The sequence below is a fragment of the Crinia signifera genome, chromosome 9, assembly GCF_055691185.1.
Source record: "Crinia signifera chromosome 9, ASM5569118v1, whole genome shotgun sequence".
NCBI classification, from domain to species: domain Eukaryota; kingdom Metazoa; phylum Chordata; class Amphibia; order Anura; family Myobatrachidae; genus Crinia; species Crinia signifera.
This window is the reverse complement of record NC_139225.1, coordinates 44,692,532-44,709,467: the sequence shown is the minus strand read 5'-3', so window position 1 is coordinate 44,709,467 and position 16,936 is coordinate 44,692,532. Positions and strand designations below refer to the sequence as shown.

The window sequence follows — 16,936 nt, the reverse complement described above, 5'->3', positions numbered from 1 at the left end:
CAATTTCCAGAGCAAATAGGGCCGGTATAGTATATCAGGTATACCGGTATGGATTCTTAAAACCATCTCATTCTCTTTTACCAGAGCGGTTCTATATGCTAATTGGGAAAAATTATAAACCTCTCAGCACTCCTTAAGTGCACAATGAGAGGTATATCATTTATTTGGTGGCATTCTTCCCACCAATTGTACCCTGCCCATCTGCAGGTCACTGTACTCGCCTCTTTTTAGAGGATGCGGATGTTCTAGTGACCTCCTCCCTCTCCCAGTCTTACAGGAAGGGTTACTGGCTCACTGTAATTGTGAGGGCGAGGCAGCGAGTGCTGCGTGCTGGACTCCAAATGCTGCCGTTCAAAGGCAGAGTATTTGTGCCGGCCGTGGGCAGGAGATGGTGGTATGTCTAGGAAAGGGACGTGTTCTCCCATGCGGGCGTCTCTGTGAGAAACATTGTCTGAATGTTTCTCTTTTGTGGTATGTTTCCTCGCCTTTATCTAAGGAAAGACTGAGGGAGACTGCTGCTGACTGTGAAACTGGGAGTTGTCCCTGCTCTCCTCAGAGCAGACAGGGACTAAGCTCTTTTTCCATTTTATAATGAATTCCTCTGAGGAGGAACTGTCCCCAGACTCCTGAATATAACTCCTTTTTAGGCATTTTGAATAATTTATTGTGGGATGGGACTGGTATAGTGTGTCGTGTCTGTTGCAGAGACAGACACAGAGTCCTCCATCCTGTCAGCGCTGAAGAAAAAATTGATCTAGGGGGTGGGATCCGGGACTCAAGGAAGAATGCGCAATGTGCGTGCGCTTGGCGCTCCGGACCCACTCCCTAAAGTCGTGGGAAAGGTAAGGTAAATTTTTCACTTTACCTTTCCTGCACCATCGGGAGCCTTGACCACCTAACCCACCAGCTGTTGCTAGGTGCCAAGCCTCCCAACAAACAAAGAGAGCGCTTAGTGTAACTACATGTGACCCATGATCCTAATGAAGTGGAATGAAGCCTGGAAGCAGCGGCATCAGAGACAAACTTGATAATTATACCATCAAATTACATCTGTGGTTATCATTCTGCTTGAGAGGGTTGCTGCCCAGAGCTACATGGAAGTGGTATGGATTGTTAGGTCAACAAGATTTAGGTCAACCACTATTGGTCTACAGGCAATAGGTCAACAAATAAAAAAGGTAGACATACATTAGGTCAACATTTCAAATGTCAATACATGCATAATGTCGACATGAAAAATGTTGACATGAGTTTTTTTTTAGTTTTTTTGATGTCGTAGGTTTATATGGATTTGTCTTGCTGCACTCCCCATGCTTTGGGCACGGTGCCTCACTGCGCTTGGCACATTATTATTTTAGATTAGGGGGGGGCATAATATAATCACAGTTTGGTGCCCCCATACAGACTGAGACCAGGGCGTGTGGTCTGGGGGTAATCGGACAGAAAGGGCCAGTGTGCATATTTTATTCGAAATTTCTCAACAGGAAGCTTTTGGCCTAAGGTTGCCATGAAAAAAGGGAGAGTGAGGGTAGTGAGCGACAAAGAGAGAGTTGAGGGGAGACAGAGAGGATGAGATAGAAGCAAGAAAGAGAGGGAGACATTTATGGAGGTGGGTCAGTGAGTGGGTAAAGAGAAGATTTCATGGAAAACGAGGGAATGCGAGCAAAAGGAGTGGGAGAGAGTAAGGTGTCAGGGAAAAAGAGAGAAAAAGGTATGAGAGGGGAGGAGCAAATGAGAAGGGGAGGGAAACAAGATAGTGCCAGGAAGATACAGAGAGGGTGTAAGGGAGAGGGAGAGAGACAGGCAGAGAGATAGACCGTGTCAGGGAGAGAGAAAGAGTGAGAGCAAAAGAGGGAGATAAGAGACAGTGTAAGAGGAAAAAGAGGGAAAGGAAGAGAAACAGTGTCAGAGAAAGAGAGTGTGTCATGTGAGAGAGAGAGGACAGTGTCAGAGGCTGAGAGGGTATCAGAGAGAGAGAAAGAGAGAGAGAGAGAAAATGTAATACCCAGAAATCCAGGGATTTAGCTCTGCCCCCTGGTTAGGATCTGCCTCCCTGCAGTGCCATGATTAGCCCTGCCTCTGGTAACATCACCTGTCAATTACTGGGAGGGTAGGGAGAAGCTGCATTAAGGGGGGGGGGGGGGGGCGTGGCTGAGTGTGAAAGGGGACATAGCCTATCAATTGGCCCCACTCCCGGCATCCACGAGGTAAGAGGTGGACATTTTTTTCTTCGACTCCAGGATGGGATGAGGGAGGTCCCACGGTACCCTGGCAGTAAAGGGGGTTGCATAGCACTGCCATGAGCCCACAAATTGATTAGCTGGGGTAAGCCCAGGGATGCCCTAGGAGGCACCCCTGTTTATGTACAAGAGGGGGAGTGCCCCCCACAGCAAGAAGCCCCTGCATGGATAAAGAGTTTGTGTGAGAAAGTCCCTACAGCAGAAGAGAGGTTGACTTCCTGTGATGTATAATCTGGATCCCTGGTTGATTGACCACTGAAGGTGGACAGGCCTTAGGTCGACACCTGAAATTGGTCGACAGGGTTGGAAGGTCGACATAAGCATTAGGTCGACAATGGGAAGGTCGACAGTCAAGTTTTAAAAATGCGTACTTCCCCTTGGAACGCAGGGGGGCGATGCCTGCTCAGGGTGTGCGGCAGATGTCACATGACCTCAGCACCCAACCCCTTTCTGGCGATCAGCGGTGGAAATAAAAGTCAGTTTACACTGACTTATATTTCCGAAGGGGAGAAAAATCATTTGATGGTCAGCGACCATCGAATGAATTCTTTCCCCTGCGGCCGCATGCAAGGGGATGTTTTCACATAAGGCCTGACTGAGATAATTGCTCAACTGCACAAATATTACTGAATTCAGTCCAACTCTGAATCTGGGTGCCGACTGAGACCTGATCGCACGGCTGCAAATTGGCAGTGGCCTGTGTTCAGGTAATTGCCACTCTGCCATTTCAAATGAATGTGATCGCTGTGTGAATTTATGTGTACGACTGTACCATCGAGTGATTTTTTTTTCACTGTGTACCAGTCATTACAGGCCCAGAGTGGGCAGAGACTTACTCGTCAGCTGTGATGAAAACAGGCATTATCGGGTTGTTGCTGATGTCACACACCCTGCCCTAAAAAGCCTGGGCACACCTGTATTTTTTCTGACACTCCCAGTGTTTTTTCTGCCATGTTGGCGTTTTTCTTGGCACTCCCATGAAATGGCCAGTTACCACCCCCAGATGCCTACTTCCTGTCAATATCCTTTCCAACAGACACTGATCAAAAAAAGTAGCAGGCTTACATAGCTGGCTAGCGCCACAGACGCGCATTGTGGCTACACATGCGCAGTGTATCTATAATCGTCCGCTGTGTAAACTGTTCACAGTTTATAAATATGAACAAGCTATACTGTGTTTTGATATTATGAACATTTTATATTACAATTGTATGCTTACATATTACACAAGTGATACTTTATATAGGCCTCATTTGTAGCATTATCCTATTCATACAGTTTTAACATTTTTTCATCTAGGTCTTTTGGGTCCAACAATTCGTGTTGAAACACTGGATTCAGTTGTCATTCACTTCAAGAATAGTGCCAGTATTCCGTACAGTCTCCATGGCATTGGGATATCATATGGAAAAAGGTCAGAAGGTGAGAAAAATGTATTACTAAGATCATTACATTTCTTCAACCACTATACTTATATTTGTATTCCTTACCTGGATAGCTTATGAAAATAAATTAATATAAAATTGTGATGTATGACAGAAATACTATAAAACCGCTGAAAACTGAATTTTGACTCAATGAGTGACATGTACAGTAATAGGATGAGCTTTTAAGTAAGGTTCTGAAATCGCACCACGTTGCATGTTTAAAAATGTGACTAATTCGCAAATCTAATAGAATGCGATTTTTTTTGGGTAGAAATGGAAATTGCATGCGATTTGGCGTAAGTTTTGGTCATGAAAGTGTGAGAATTAATGCACATGTTTGATTTTTTTTTTTTTAGACACATGTAATGTGCTTTTTCCGTTAAAAAAAAAAAAAAAAAACAGCATGCCCCCCCCCCCCCCCCCAGCCACCAGGCTCAAGCGCTGGTCCTGGTTCCCAAAATATGGGGGACAAAATTGGACTTTTTATTCAAGTTCCCCAGGCCAAAGCATTAATATGTGTGGCTGGTCAGCTCCTGATGGCTTTAGATCAATCAAGAATACATACCTCATGCTCAATTTTGTACTATCGCGCTAAGAGCACCCCCTATTTGTGTCCCATATTCAGTCCTGCAAATGAATAACAAAACCTCACTCCCTCCTCTTTCCCTCTTCCCTCTCTTTTCATCTCCCTCCCCTCTCTCTCCCACCTCTCTCTCCCCCTCTCTTCCCTCCATCCCTCCCCTCTCTCTCTCTCCCCTTCCCTCACCTTTCTCCCTCCCTTTTCACCCTCTCAACCCTCATTCCTATCTTGCCCCTCCCCCTCTCTTCTCTATTTGTATCTCTCCTGTTCTATTTTCCCCCTTGCCCCTCTCTTTCTCTCAATCCTCTCTCTCCCTCCTCTCCATGTTAGTCCCTAATCTCTCTCTCTCTCTCTCTCTCTCTGCACCTAGATTTTCTTTATCCTCCTCCCCTCTTTCCCCCACCTCCACAGCATTGCGGGGTGCATCGTGGGAGTACCCCATTGAGCGATTATACTTAAGCCTGTTGCTCAGCATGAAAGATGGGTCGGCCCGTGTGTATGCCCATTTACTGTGGTCATTCTTGTTGTGTAAATGTTTGGCAACTAGCATACCTCCCAACTATCCCATTTTCCACGGGACAGTCCCGTTTTTTGGAGATTGTCCCACGGTGGGGGGAGGGGGCAGTTGGGATTCCCGTCTGAAACTCAATATTCACACAGTCTATTCACTATGAGAGAGGGGCTGGGGGCATGGCCAGCATCTCTCACCACTCTGGCCATGCTCCCCAACCGCAAATTGGAGCTTGGCTTCGCGATCATGGACATTTATGCAAAGCTATGCCATCTTTTTCATAAAGTCATGTCCCTTCGCGAGAGTCACATGACCGTGAGGCAAAATATTGGGAGGTATGAACTAGTAAGCACCCTGCAACTGGAATCAGGATACGAAGACACTGTCCTCCGAACTCCTTAGGTCGACAGTAAGAAGGCCAACACATGAAAACGGTCGACATGGTCAAAAGATTGACACAACCAAAAGTCGACGTGGGAAGAGTTTTTCATGTTTTTTTTTTTAACCAGCTTGTTCATACTTGTATACCATTCAAGTGGGCATACAGTTAGATTATATTGGTGTGCCGAGTCATACTAGGAGACGCCCATGAAATCCCACCCTGCAAGTTAATGTGCACACCATGCAAATAGATGTGTATGGCTGCAAAGACATTGCAGCCGTGCAAATGTTTCATAAACAGCTCACCCTCGAATTATTTCCCCACTGGTCACCACTGATTGCAGAATCAGAGTACCCCTGGACACGCCTGCATTTTCCTAGGCACACGTAACATTTGTTGTGGCACGCCTGTGTTTTTCTTGGCACTCCCACTAGACGGCCGGTTACAACCCCCAGAAGGCTGCTTCCTGTAAATCACCTTGTGAGTAGCGTGTGAATAGAAAAATTACCAGGATTTTAATCGCTGGACAGTGCCGTGCACGTGCATTGCGGCCTATGCGATAACACTAGGCAACAGCCAAAAAGTATCCTACATAAACACAACCAAATTTTTTATTAGTTCAAGTTTTGAAGATCCTTAGCGATGAACTAAATCGTAGATCAATGCTGTGGTCACGCATTGCAGACCACAAATACGATATCTCTTCAAATATAAAGATTTGGATAGTATCTTAACAGGTGATGAGAAAACAGCTTGGAACGATTTTCTTCTGATAGCACAAAACTTTTTGGGATATAAGAAGGCAGCAAACTACGTTGAACTGGTTGAAAATATGATTTAATATGATTTACCTTAAGTTAATGTATGCGATGGATGCGACCGACACAATTTTTGGGCTATTTTTTGCCTTTTCCCCGACAATTAAAAAATCGCGTCCATCGCATGCCTTAACTTTAATGTGTACGATGCGACCGACGCGATTTAACATTGAATGCATTGTATTCAATGTTAAATTCCTATGTAAAATCGGGTCCATTGTATGCCATTATAATGGCATACAATGCGACCGATCCGATGGACCCGATTTTACATAGGGTACAATGTTAAATGGCCCAATGGACCCGATTTTTGATTGTATACCTTCCTGATGGGTAATTTGTATGTAAAATGCCCCCCACCCCCCCCCCCCATTGTTAACGCCACACCACGATGAATGCCAACCTGAAGCGTGGCGAGCGCAGGGGGCGGCGGTACGCGTCCTCCAACCTTTTCATGCCCCCACTATCCATGTCGGCGTGGAGTTGATTTTATATAGTGTGGCGACCGCATCGAGCCAACGAGCACGAAGCGTGGCGAGGGACGCATAATACGCATAATACCTGTAAAGTTATGCATGTCCCCTCGCGGGGCTCGCTGCGCTGGCCATGCTTCGGGCTCGGTGGCTCGCTGTGCTCGCCACACTATATAACATCCACTCCACGCTGACATGGATAGTGGGGGTATGAAAAGGTCAGAGGATGCGTACCGCCGCCCCTCGTGGGCCCGCTGCGCTCGCCACGCTTCGGGTTGGCGTTAATCGTGGGGTGATGTTAACAATGGGAGGGGCATTTGACCCATCAGGTTGGGGATACAATGAAAATTGGGGTCTGGGGGGCATTTAACATTGGGGCCAATGTAAAATCGGGTCTCAGGGACCAATTTACATTGGTTCCAATGTAAAAATCGCGTTGATCGCATCGCATGTGATTTGGTTGCATGCGATGCGATCAACGCGATTTTTTAGGACCCGATGGATACAATTTTTATCGCTTGCGCCGTGCTAGGAAACAAGTACCGAAATATCATCTGAAAGGAGAAAATTGAATAAGCAGACTGGAGCTAGAGATTGAAGAATTATAAATCCAGGGAAGTAACTGTATTGACTGGACTTTAGCTAAAGACTGAAGAAATACTGAAATAGATTCAGATCAGCTGATGGGAGCTCAGGACACTGCTGAAGGATAGTGTTGCACTGGCATTAGTTCCTGGAATGAACACCTTTATATTTCCTTGTGTCTGCTTATTGTCTGACAGTGGCTGAGACTGGAATTGGTCAGTGTTGCCATGTGACCTGGGAAGATGGTAGCACCCAGACAAATGCTGCAGATCTGCTTCGCTGGCTGCTGCTGAAGTAATCAGGTGCAGAAATCTGCAAATCAGGGTGGCCAATCCCAGGATTGGAGTTCCAATCCCGGGATTTCGGGATTAGACTGAGCTAGTGCGGACCTCCCGCCGCCTCCATGTGTTAGGGAAGCCAATCCCGGGATCGGGTATTTTTCAATCCAGAATTCCAGAATTGAAATAATGCCCTGGGATTGGCATCCCTACTGCAAATAAATCATGCGCCCAACTACTGGAAAGATCCAAAATGGTTATGCCCACCAGATCATCCGGATAGGTGAGCCTCAGAACCGCCGAATGGTGATAATTGTATATGCTCCTATGTACTTAAGATAAAAAATACAATAACAGACCATATGGAAACATACTGTACAATATCCCAGCTGTGGGGATGCCAGAAGACAGATGCCGGAGATTGCCGACAGGGGAGAATACAGAGAACGATGACGGTTGCTCCGTCACTGAGGGAAGACTCTTGCCCTACCCCCTTAACCCTTCCACAGTGATCATAGCCCTCCCCGCTAGTGGCTAAACCAAACCCCTCCACCTCGCAGCCTAACCCTCCCCATCTTGTAAGTGCCTAAACCTAACACCCCCACCCTGCAGTCTAACCCTAACTTCCCCTTCTCCCGCGCAGCCTAATACTTAGCCCTCTTAACTTCCCACTTTACATTTAGAATGACTACTCTCTGGTTTCCGGCAGCCGGCATCCTGATCACCAGAATTATAACATTGGGCCAGATTCTCTAAGCTTCAAAAGTGATAAAATGGAGAGTGATAAACAGCCAGCCAATCAGCTCCTGTCTGACATTTTTCAAACACAGTCTGTGACATGGCAGGTAGCTGATTGGCTGGCTGTTTATCACTCTCCATTTTATCACTTGTTAAGCTTAGAGAATCTGGCCCTGTATCCCCACCAGGTGCATGCATGAGTTAGTTGAAAATAATAACTATACATAGCTTAAGGTGCCCACACATGGTGTTATGTTACTTTGCAATGCCTAGCGCTCCACATACATCATATCGCAAGGTACAAAAATTTTGTGCAGAACATGATTTTTGGACCAGATTGCATTGCATCTAATTCAAAACGCATGCAGCTTTAGCATATCACATGCGTTTTGAACTAGATGTGATGCGATTTAGTCCAAAACACATGATGTGTATGGGCAGTATTAGAAGCTTTGGACAGAGTTTATTAAGGGGGCAACCATTTAAAAGATCCGAGTTCTACCGGTATCCCGCACAGCTACCGAACTCAGACTTCCTTACATCCGGCTTCTTGCACGCTAAAGTTTTATGATACGTACCCATAAACAAAAACAAACTTGGTACTTATGTATTATCTGGGCTCCCATGTTAAATGCACCCCATTTTTTCATACCCCTACTATCCAACTACGCATGGAGTTGATTTTATATAGTGTGGCGAGCGCAGCGAGCCACCGTGCCCGAAGCGTGACGAGCGGACGCGGTCTCATAAGGTAAATGGGAGCCCAGATATTACATAAGTACCAAAAACATTTTTACTTCTTTATTTTTGTCAGGTGCAGAATATGATGACGAAACAAGCAAATGGGAGAAGACAGATGATGCCATTCCACCCGGAAAAGAATATACGTATATTTGGCAAGTTCCAGAAAATTATGGACCCTCCGAGTCTGACCCCCTGTGTATAAGCACTGCTTATTACTCTCACAGTAATTCCTCTTATGATATAAATTCTGGATTGGTGGGTGCTATTCTCATCTGTAAACCAGGTAAAATATATATGTGCCATTTACACTACAGATATGTATCTTCAAGAATTGATGTATTTTTAATTGATGTATTTCTTGTGCTGGTCATATACTGTGAGATCAAATTAAGATAGACCATATAATGGAGTTATTCCGTAAGGATCTCAAAAGCAAAATATTTCTCTATTGGACAAAGACAGGTGGGGCAAATTACATAGCTAAGTTTATGGCTGGGTGTGTGATACAATGTACAGTTTTTATCCACTCTGTCAGGGGGATGCGTCCAGGCTCCAGTATCCCGGCAGGCGTGGTGCGAGCAGTCACAATGCCGATGGCAGCATCCCTACTACCACTAGGAATCCAGGGCTGGAATGCTGACAGTTGTGAGGATGCCGGTCTCCAGAAGCCTGAGTGCCGGCATCCTGAACATAAATATGCATGGAGCAATAGCTTATGCCTTTTAAGTTTAGCCACTAGGGTTAGGCATCAAGGGGGAGGGGGTCAGGTTTAGGTGGTGGGTTATGGACTTATAGTTTGGTACTAGCTGGTGGGTTAGGATTAGACTGAGGGGGGGTTAGGTTTTGGGGGGTGGTTAGGCTGCAGGAGAAAGAGGGTCAGGGGGGCAAGGAGGAGTTAGGTATACTCGCTGGCCCCCTGCATGCCCATCAGTGAGCGAAAGCCCCGGCGACTGTGAAACTCGCCGAAGACGTTCGCTCAAGGGGTTTACATGTGCGCAAACCCCCACTATTGGCTAGGATTGGCAAATTCGGACATCTCGCCCCCAAAATACAGAGTCTATCCCTGTATGCAACATTGCCATATGCAGTGAAACAAGTCTGCCATTGGTGCCAATATTAAATCTTCTTTTAGGTGATAATTTAGTCCCATGAAATATATTGTAAAAAAAATCAGAATAGGTTATTGCACATATCATTTTTACAGACTCCTCCCGCATTAACATCTCCAAAGTTAAATGGGGGAAGTATTTTTACATTAAATAATTCCAGTGTTAATCTTTTCAGTAATCAAGTGGGGAGTGTAAAAGATTATAATAACTCGATATGGCTCTTCGGGGAGGTACTGGCTGTTGCAGTAGATCAGGGGTTGTGACGTTCAGTGAGGTTAGTGTCAGGTGGGGGCAGTGATGCACGCACATTGTACAGTATAACATGCAGCACCCAGCACTGTGGGCCTTATTCTGGTTCACTCTCATAGGGAAATTCCTTCTCAAATGGACAAAACCATGTGCACTGCAGGTTTGGCAGATATAACATGTGCAGATAGAATTAGACTTGGGTGGGGTTTTTCTTCAAAGTGAGATCTATATTGCAGTGTAGAAATAAAGCAGTCCGAATTTTCCCTGCACAGAAACAAAACAACTCACCCAAATCTAATTCTCTCTGCACATGTTACATCTACCCCCCCCCCCCCCCTGCAGTGCACATGGTTTTGTCCATTTGAGAAGGAATTTGCCTCTGAGAGTGAACTAGAATAAGGTCCAGTGTCTTAGGCTGTTTCGGAGTGTGTACTTTGTGTGACCTAATCTACTAGGAGAATTAATCAAAGCAAGCAATGTAGTTTAGGGCCAGCTCCATACAATACATATGCCTGAGCATACGCAAACGTAGAGGGGGTTTCTGGTTGCCTGGAAATCCCCCTCCTCTTGGCAAGTGCTTTAGATTATGACAATAGCACTGGTATATAATATGATTAATAGAGCTGCCACCACATCATGCAGTGTAAGGGACAGAGCAGAGCTGCTGCACATGCCTAGTGTACCAGCTTCTTCTACCACATTTACTGTATGTGTGGATCAGAGCCCTCAAACATCGCATGGACCAGAGAGCAGCTACCAGCAGGAAGAGACAGGAGCCTTACCATGAAGTGGGAGATTGTAAGCTTAGAAAGTGCAGTACTGGCTCTATTATGTTTGTGTGCTTATTTATTATGAGAGGTTTAATCTTTTCCTGATCACTTATCTTATTTAAATGTTTGAAACAGACTATACTATAGACCAGCTGTACTTTTAAATATTAATACTGTATTCCATACAGTATCCAGTGTATAAAAAGACCAATTTTCAAGGCTGTTACTGCTCCCTCAGACTCCTGTACTTACTCCAATGCGCTGCAGCGTGGGAGATTTTGGATTATATTTGGAAACCCCCCTCCAAAAATCCTGCGTTTGCCACTGTGAGCACAGCAGTGCCACACATGGTAGCTTAGAGGTACGGTACTGACTCATTATGGCTAAACTAATCAGTGATCTGTATAACTCAGTGAACTACTGAACTACTTGCAAGGACTCATGAGTCAGGACAATGTAGTTTATTCAGATCTGCAGAGTCCAGACCAAATCTGAGCTCAGCAGTATTGCAAAAAATTGTCAGAATAAAGAGAAAAATAAATGAAAATAACCACCTGTGAGATTAACATACGAAATTTGCTTTACATTATGAAATCAGTCAAAATGTAAATAAAGCAAACCGAAACTACGCTCAAAACTGAAATAACTATTCTTTTTATTCAAAGTGAGCTAGTGAACTAGAGAATCATTCAAAAGAACTAGTTCCTGTCACTGAGTAATGAAATGATCACCATGCTTTTTAGTGAGTCACTTTGCCCATCTCTGCTCCATGCCCGACTCAGCACTCTCCCTCGCGCCATGGTCAGCTCCTCCTTCATCTCTTCCCGCTCCGCAGCTGCCAATCATTGAGGGATCCCATGTTCCTCTCCACAGCCCTGGGTCCTAATGTCTGCTGTGTGGTAAGTCCTTTGCATTCCCCCCCAAAGGAATGCATACATTTAAAATTATATATAGGCAGCACTGACCACCAATGTAAATCCAAGGCACAAAAAGGGGGAACCCTAATTCTGGAATATCAGATATGGTCACAATTAGACAAGCACCACTGTATTATATTTCTACTCACCCCTTTTTTGATCCCTCTTGTATTTCTTTATTTATTGAAACAAGGGGGAAGAATCGTAATGGTGAAATGAGAGGTTAAAACCACATACAACATTTAACATACATACTGTAGTGCCCAAATGAGAAAAAATAGAAGTAGTGTGATGAATAGTATAAAATTCAGAGCTTGTCTTCTGCTGGGAAGTATATTATGGTGGATTCCTGGGAGACTGGTGTTAATGTCTCTAGTGAGATCTTTATTATAATTTGTTAGTCTCAGCCTTTTTTGGGTATTAAATCTAGAATGGTCTCTCCAGGGGGGTGGGTGTTTGTGCTTTCTCTATATAATTTTGAGTGAAAGAAAATTGTAACAGTATTTATATTTTCATATAAACTTATGAAGCCTTTATATTATTTTTCTGGTATTATGTAATCTGGCTTCATTCTGGTGCATATATTAAATTTTTTTTTTGTATATGCAACGGAATCTGCTGCGCTATATAAGAAACTGCAAATAAATCATACTTGCCGACTTTTGCTGGCTGCCTTCCGGGAGAGGGCAGCCAGCTCTGTTGTACAGGGGGGCGGGGCTATCGCCGGGAGCTAAAAAGAGGCAGATTGGGGACAGGGCCACAGACGGGCTTTCCTGTTGGGGGCGTGCCTACAGTGATCGCGTCATTTTACCCACACCCCCCGCAGTGCAATGCCGGTTGGGGGCGTGCCTACAGTGATCGCGTCATTTTACTCACAGACCCCCGCCGAGGGGCGGATTGCGGGGAATTGGGGTTAATGCGGGAGGGTTGCCCCCCTTTCCGGGGGGCCGGGAGGGGGACCCGATTTCCTGGACCCTCCCGGCCATTCCGGGATGGTAGGCAACCCTGAAATAAATAAATAATAAATAAAATATGCTAGGGCCGGGTTGTGCCGTCCCTGCAACTCGGTGAAAAGCTAACGTCTATGAGTCCTTTCATGCATACAGGCTTTTCACTGAGTTGTAGCAGCCCATAACTCCCTTTTCACTTTCATTTTTAAAGAAAGACCATGGACCAAATGTAATAGGGTGAGAGTTTCAGAAAGTGAGAGATTTTAGGAGAGTTTTCCCATTTTTTTTAAAGCAGCAATCCATTATGCTGCTTTCCCACTGCCAAGCCGTTTAAAGAACCGGTATTTTTAAACCGTATTTAAAACGGTATTAGCTTTCACATTGCAGTAGATTACCGTTTTAAATACTGTTTAAGTACCATTCACATTGCAGTAATACCGTTTATACCCCTCGTTTCCCCTGGTACCTGTCCAGCCCCCCTCCCCCATACCTGCCAGCTGGTACCCTCGCTTCCCCCCCTGCCCTGGTACCCCCTCCCCCCTGCCCTGGTACCTGGTACCCCCTCCCCCCCTGACCTGTTACCCCCCCCCCCCTCCCCTGGTACCTTGCAGCTGGTACCTTGCATCTGGGCAGCGCATGGCAGCGGGCATAGTCGGCAGGTCCCAGACTGATTACTGAAAGCATAATGCAGGAGGAGGCTGGTGCACAGACAGCGGGGGCACTGGGGATCCGGGCAGTGCTTCAGTGCTCAGGAGGAGGACGCGGAGGAAGGTCCATTAGGAGATTGTCATTTCATCGGCAGAGGTCCCTGCTGCGAATGGGAAATAGCGGAGCCGTTCTTTAAATATGCGCATATTTAATTAGCGGCTCATTAGTTCAAATGAGCCACTAAATAAATATGTGTATATTTAATTAAAATATGTATTGTGTGTGTGACTTGTAATGGGTATTATGGTGTAAATTTTTGGCATATGTCTACGGCGCACACTGTCCCTGTTATTGGTTTATCTGGCTCCTACACTTTCATCCTGGCTCCTAGATTTAAATTTTTTTTAGATGTCCTGGCATAACATGTAATAGGCATCACTGTGTTTGGCATAATGTGTAATGGGCATCTTGGTATGTGGCATAACGTGTAATGGGCATAATGGTGTGTGGAACAATGAACAATGGCATCGCGGTATGTGGCATCACATTTAATGGGCATTATGTGTGTGACATAATGAGTAAGTGGCATTATGGTGTGCCAAATCAAGAATAGAATTGAAAGAAAAAACATGATAAGGTGAGGCAATGGGTGGGGCTGGGGATGGGTCAATGATTGGGACTGGGGGCAGATCAAAGGGTGGCCCACTCTCCAGTAATCTCTCAACAAAAAGGTTGTAACCCTAGAAAGGAGACAGGCAGAGAGTGAGCAGCAGTAACTCGCTGCCTACAGAAGTGCCCTCCTCTGGCAGGAGCTACACACACCATGTTTTTGGGGCCTGGAGCATGTGCTCCACTGGAGCCACCCTCCCTACGTCCCTGAATCTCACCATCCATGAGCAGCATATTTTCATAAAATTGCATAATAAATGTTTATTTTATTACTAGGTGATTCATCGTGCCCTACGGGCGCTCTTCACACCGTTGTAATGGGCTCCTCTGCCCCCTTAAAGTGTGAACAGCTTTATTGCGTGAAATATGGTTTATGAGTGAGGTGCGGGAGTGTGGTGTTTCCATAGGTGGATGTGCGGGTGCTGCGGGTGGTGTAGTGGCGGGTGGGTGAGGGTTGGTTTGGGGGATTTTGCGGGTGGTGGCTTCTCTCTGCTTACCCGTTAGCCTCTCTCTGCCCACGCTTTCACCCTACTATCAGCGCAAGTCCCATCTAAACACACCACAGCCAGAAGGTGGGCAGAAGCCAGATCTAATGCTCCAAGAACACTTTTTTGAGGTGGAGGGGGGGCGGATAGGAGGAGCGGAGCAGCCTTTGAGATTTCCTTTCTCTCCTTGCAGTAGCAGAGTTAACTTGTGTGTGGGGGATGGGCACGGACTGTCTGCAGTGTATTGTGTGTAGTGTGTCCTAGTCGGCCCTGTAGCTACTGGTGTAAGGGGGTCAGCTCGCGGGGTGCGGAAGGATCATGGTGTGTGTGAGAGGGGAAATAGCGTATCATGTGTGGGGGGGATCCTCTGGTCGGCTCCGTCCACCAGGCACCCGGGCAGGAGCAGGAACAGCAGTGGGCAGTGCCCCCCACATTGCGGGCCGGGGGGGTCAGGGCATGAGGGTCCGGTTCCCTGAGCATGCGCCTGTCTCCTCCCAATGCAGCCGTTGCCGATGTACTCATGGAATTAGCAGCTCCTGCAGACAGTCACAGGTCTAGCCCTGCCTCAGCCGACCAATGCCAGGCCAGGAGCACCGCCCTCTCCCTGCCCCCTGAAAATCGCAGCATCGTAATCATGGGCACCCAGCAGTACACATATGTACATGGTGGTGTGTCCCACTGCCCCCCTATATCTGTCCTATATATTAGGCCAGATCAGTGACTCCGCCCAGCGTTATACACACACTCCAGTGACAAATAATGCAGGTTTTTTAGAGGGGGTTTCCAAATATAATCCAAAATCTCCCACGCTGCAGCACATTGGAGTAAGTACAGGAGTCTGAGGGAGCAGTAACAGCCTTGAAAATTGTTCTTTTTATACACTGGATACTGTATGGAATACAGTATTAATAATTAAAAATACAGATGGTCTATAGTATAGTCTGTTTCAAACATTTAAATCAGATAAGTGGTCAGGAAAAGATTAAACCTCTCATAATAAATAAACACACAAACATAATAGAGCCACTACTGCACTTTCTAAGCTTACAATCTCCCACTTCAAGGTAAGGCTCCTGTCTCTTCCTGCTGGCAGCTACTCTCTGGTCCATTGCGATGTTTAACCCCTTCCCGACATTTGGCATACATTTACGTCATGGTCGGGATGTACTTCCCGACACATGGCATAAATGTATGCCATGACTTTAAAGTGTCACCGCGTCTATAGAAGCAGTGACAGAGGGAAGATGGCTGCTGTCCCTGACAGCAGATATCTTCCCTCGTGGCCCAGGGGGGGCAGCGATGCCCCCCCCATCGGCGATCGCTGCGATTGGCTGTTCAAATGTGAACAGCCAATTGCAGCGTTTTCTGTGTTCCGGCCAATATCGGCGCTCGGTAACACAGGGATCGGTGGTGATTGGTACTTGATCGGTACAGCACCAATCACCACCGAGTGTAAAGGGGTCTTTGGTGGTGATCCCACCTGGTCCCACCTGCCCCCAAGGCTGTGATTGGTCCGTCGGACCGACGGACCAATCACAGCCATTGCACCTCAGTGAAAGTAACGGAGACCGCCCTGCCGCCGCCATTCCGGTCAGGAACAGCGTGCAGAGCGGTCTCCATGCCTATCTGACCTATCTGACCTCGATCAGCGTTGGTGGTGTGGTGGCATCCGTGCTGCCTGCTGCCTGCTTCTGCTGCTGCAGCATCATAGTAAAATATAATTTTGTCTCTCCTGCCCCCTGTGGCTGATTGCAGTGCAGACGGGCTTAACCCTCTGCACTGCTTTTTTTCCTGCCCCCCATTTGTGCTGATCAGTATAAATTAACTGATCAGCAACTTTTTGGGGTGCAGGTTTTTTTTTTATATATACCCCGTCAGGTTGCGCCAACAGTTGCGCGCCTGCTGCCCCTCACTGCTAATCAGTGTTGCATCACTGATCAGCAGTTTTTTTTTTTTTTTTTTGAGGGTGCTGTGGGGTCTTTTTTTTAATTTTTTTTTACACCCACGGTGATTTTGTGGGTGTCCTCTGGCCGCTGAGCGCTGATCAGTGACGTACATCACTGATCAGCATTTTTGGCACAGGGTTGATCTAATTTTTTTTTTTTGGATCAAATTCCTGTTGCCTTTGACTGATCAGCAGTTTTTTTTTATTTATTATTTTTGGAGGGTGCTGTGGGGTCTTTTTTTATTTTTTTTACACCCACGGTGATTTTGTGGGTGTCCTGTGGTCGCTGAGTGCTGATCAGTGACGTACATCACTGATCAGCATTTTTGGCACAGGGTTGATCTAATTTTTTTTTTTTTTGGATCAAATTCCTGTTGCCTTTGACTGATCAGCATTTTTTTTTTTTTGGAGGGTGCTG

The 16,936-nt window shown here is 46.1% G+C and overlaps 1 protein-coding gene across 1 annotated transcript in view; it reads left to right on the top strand.

Moving 5' to 3' along the window:
* The window catches only part of LOC146035519 (coagulation factor VIII-like), a 215,182-nt gene that overhangs the window by 6,158 nt on the left and 192,088 nt on the right, over window positions 1-16,936 (top strand). Inside the window, exons 3-4 of the mRNA XM_083159025.1 lie at window positions 3,540-3,662; window positions 8,847-9,059. Of these exons, the coding sequence (XP_083015151.1) occupies window positions 3,540-3,662; window positions 8,847-9,059 (336 nt within the window). The remainder of the gene's footprint in view (window positions 1-3,539; window positions 3,663-8,846; window positions 9,060-16,936) is intronic.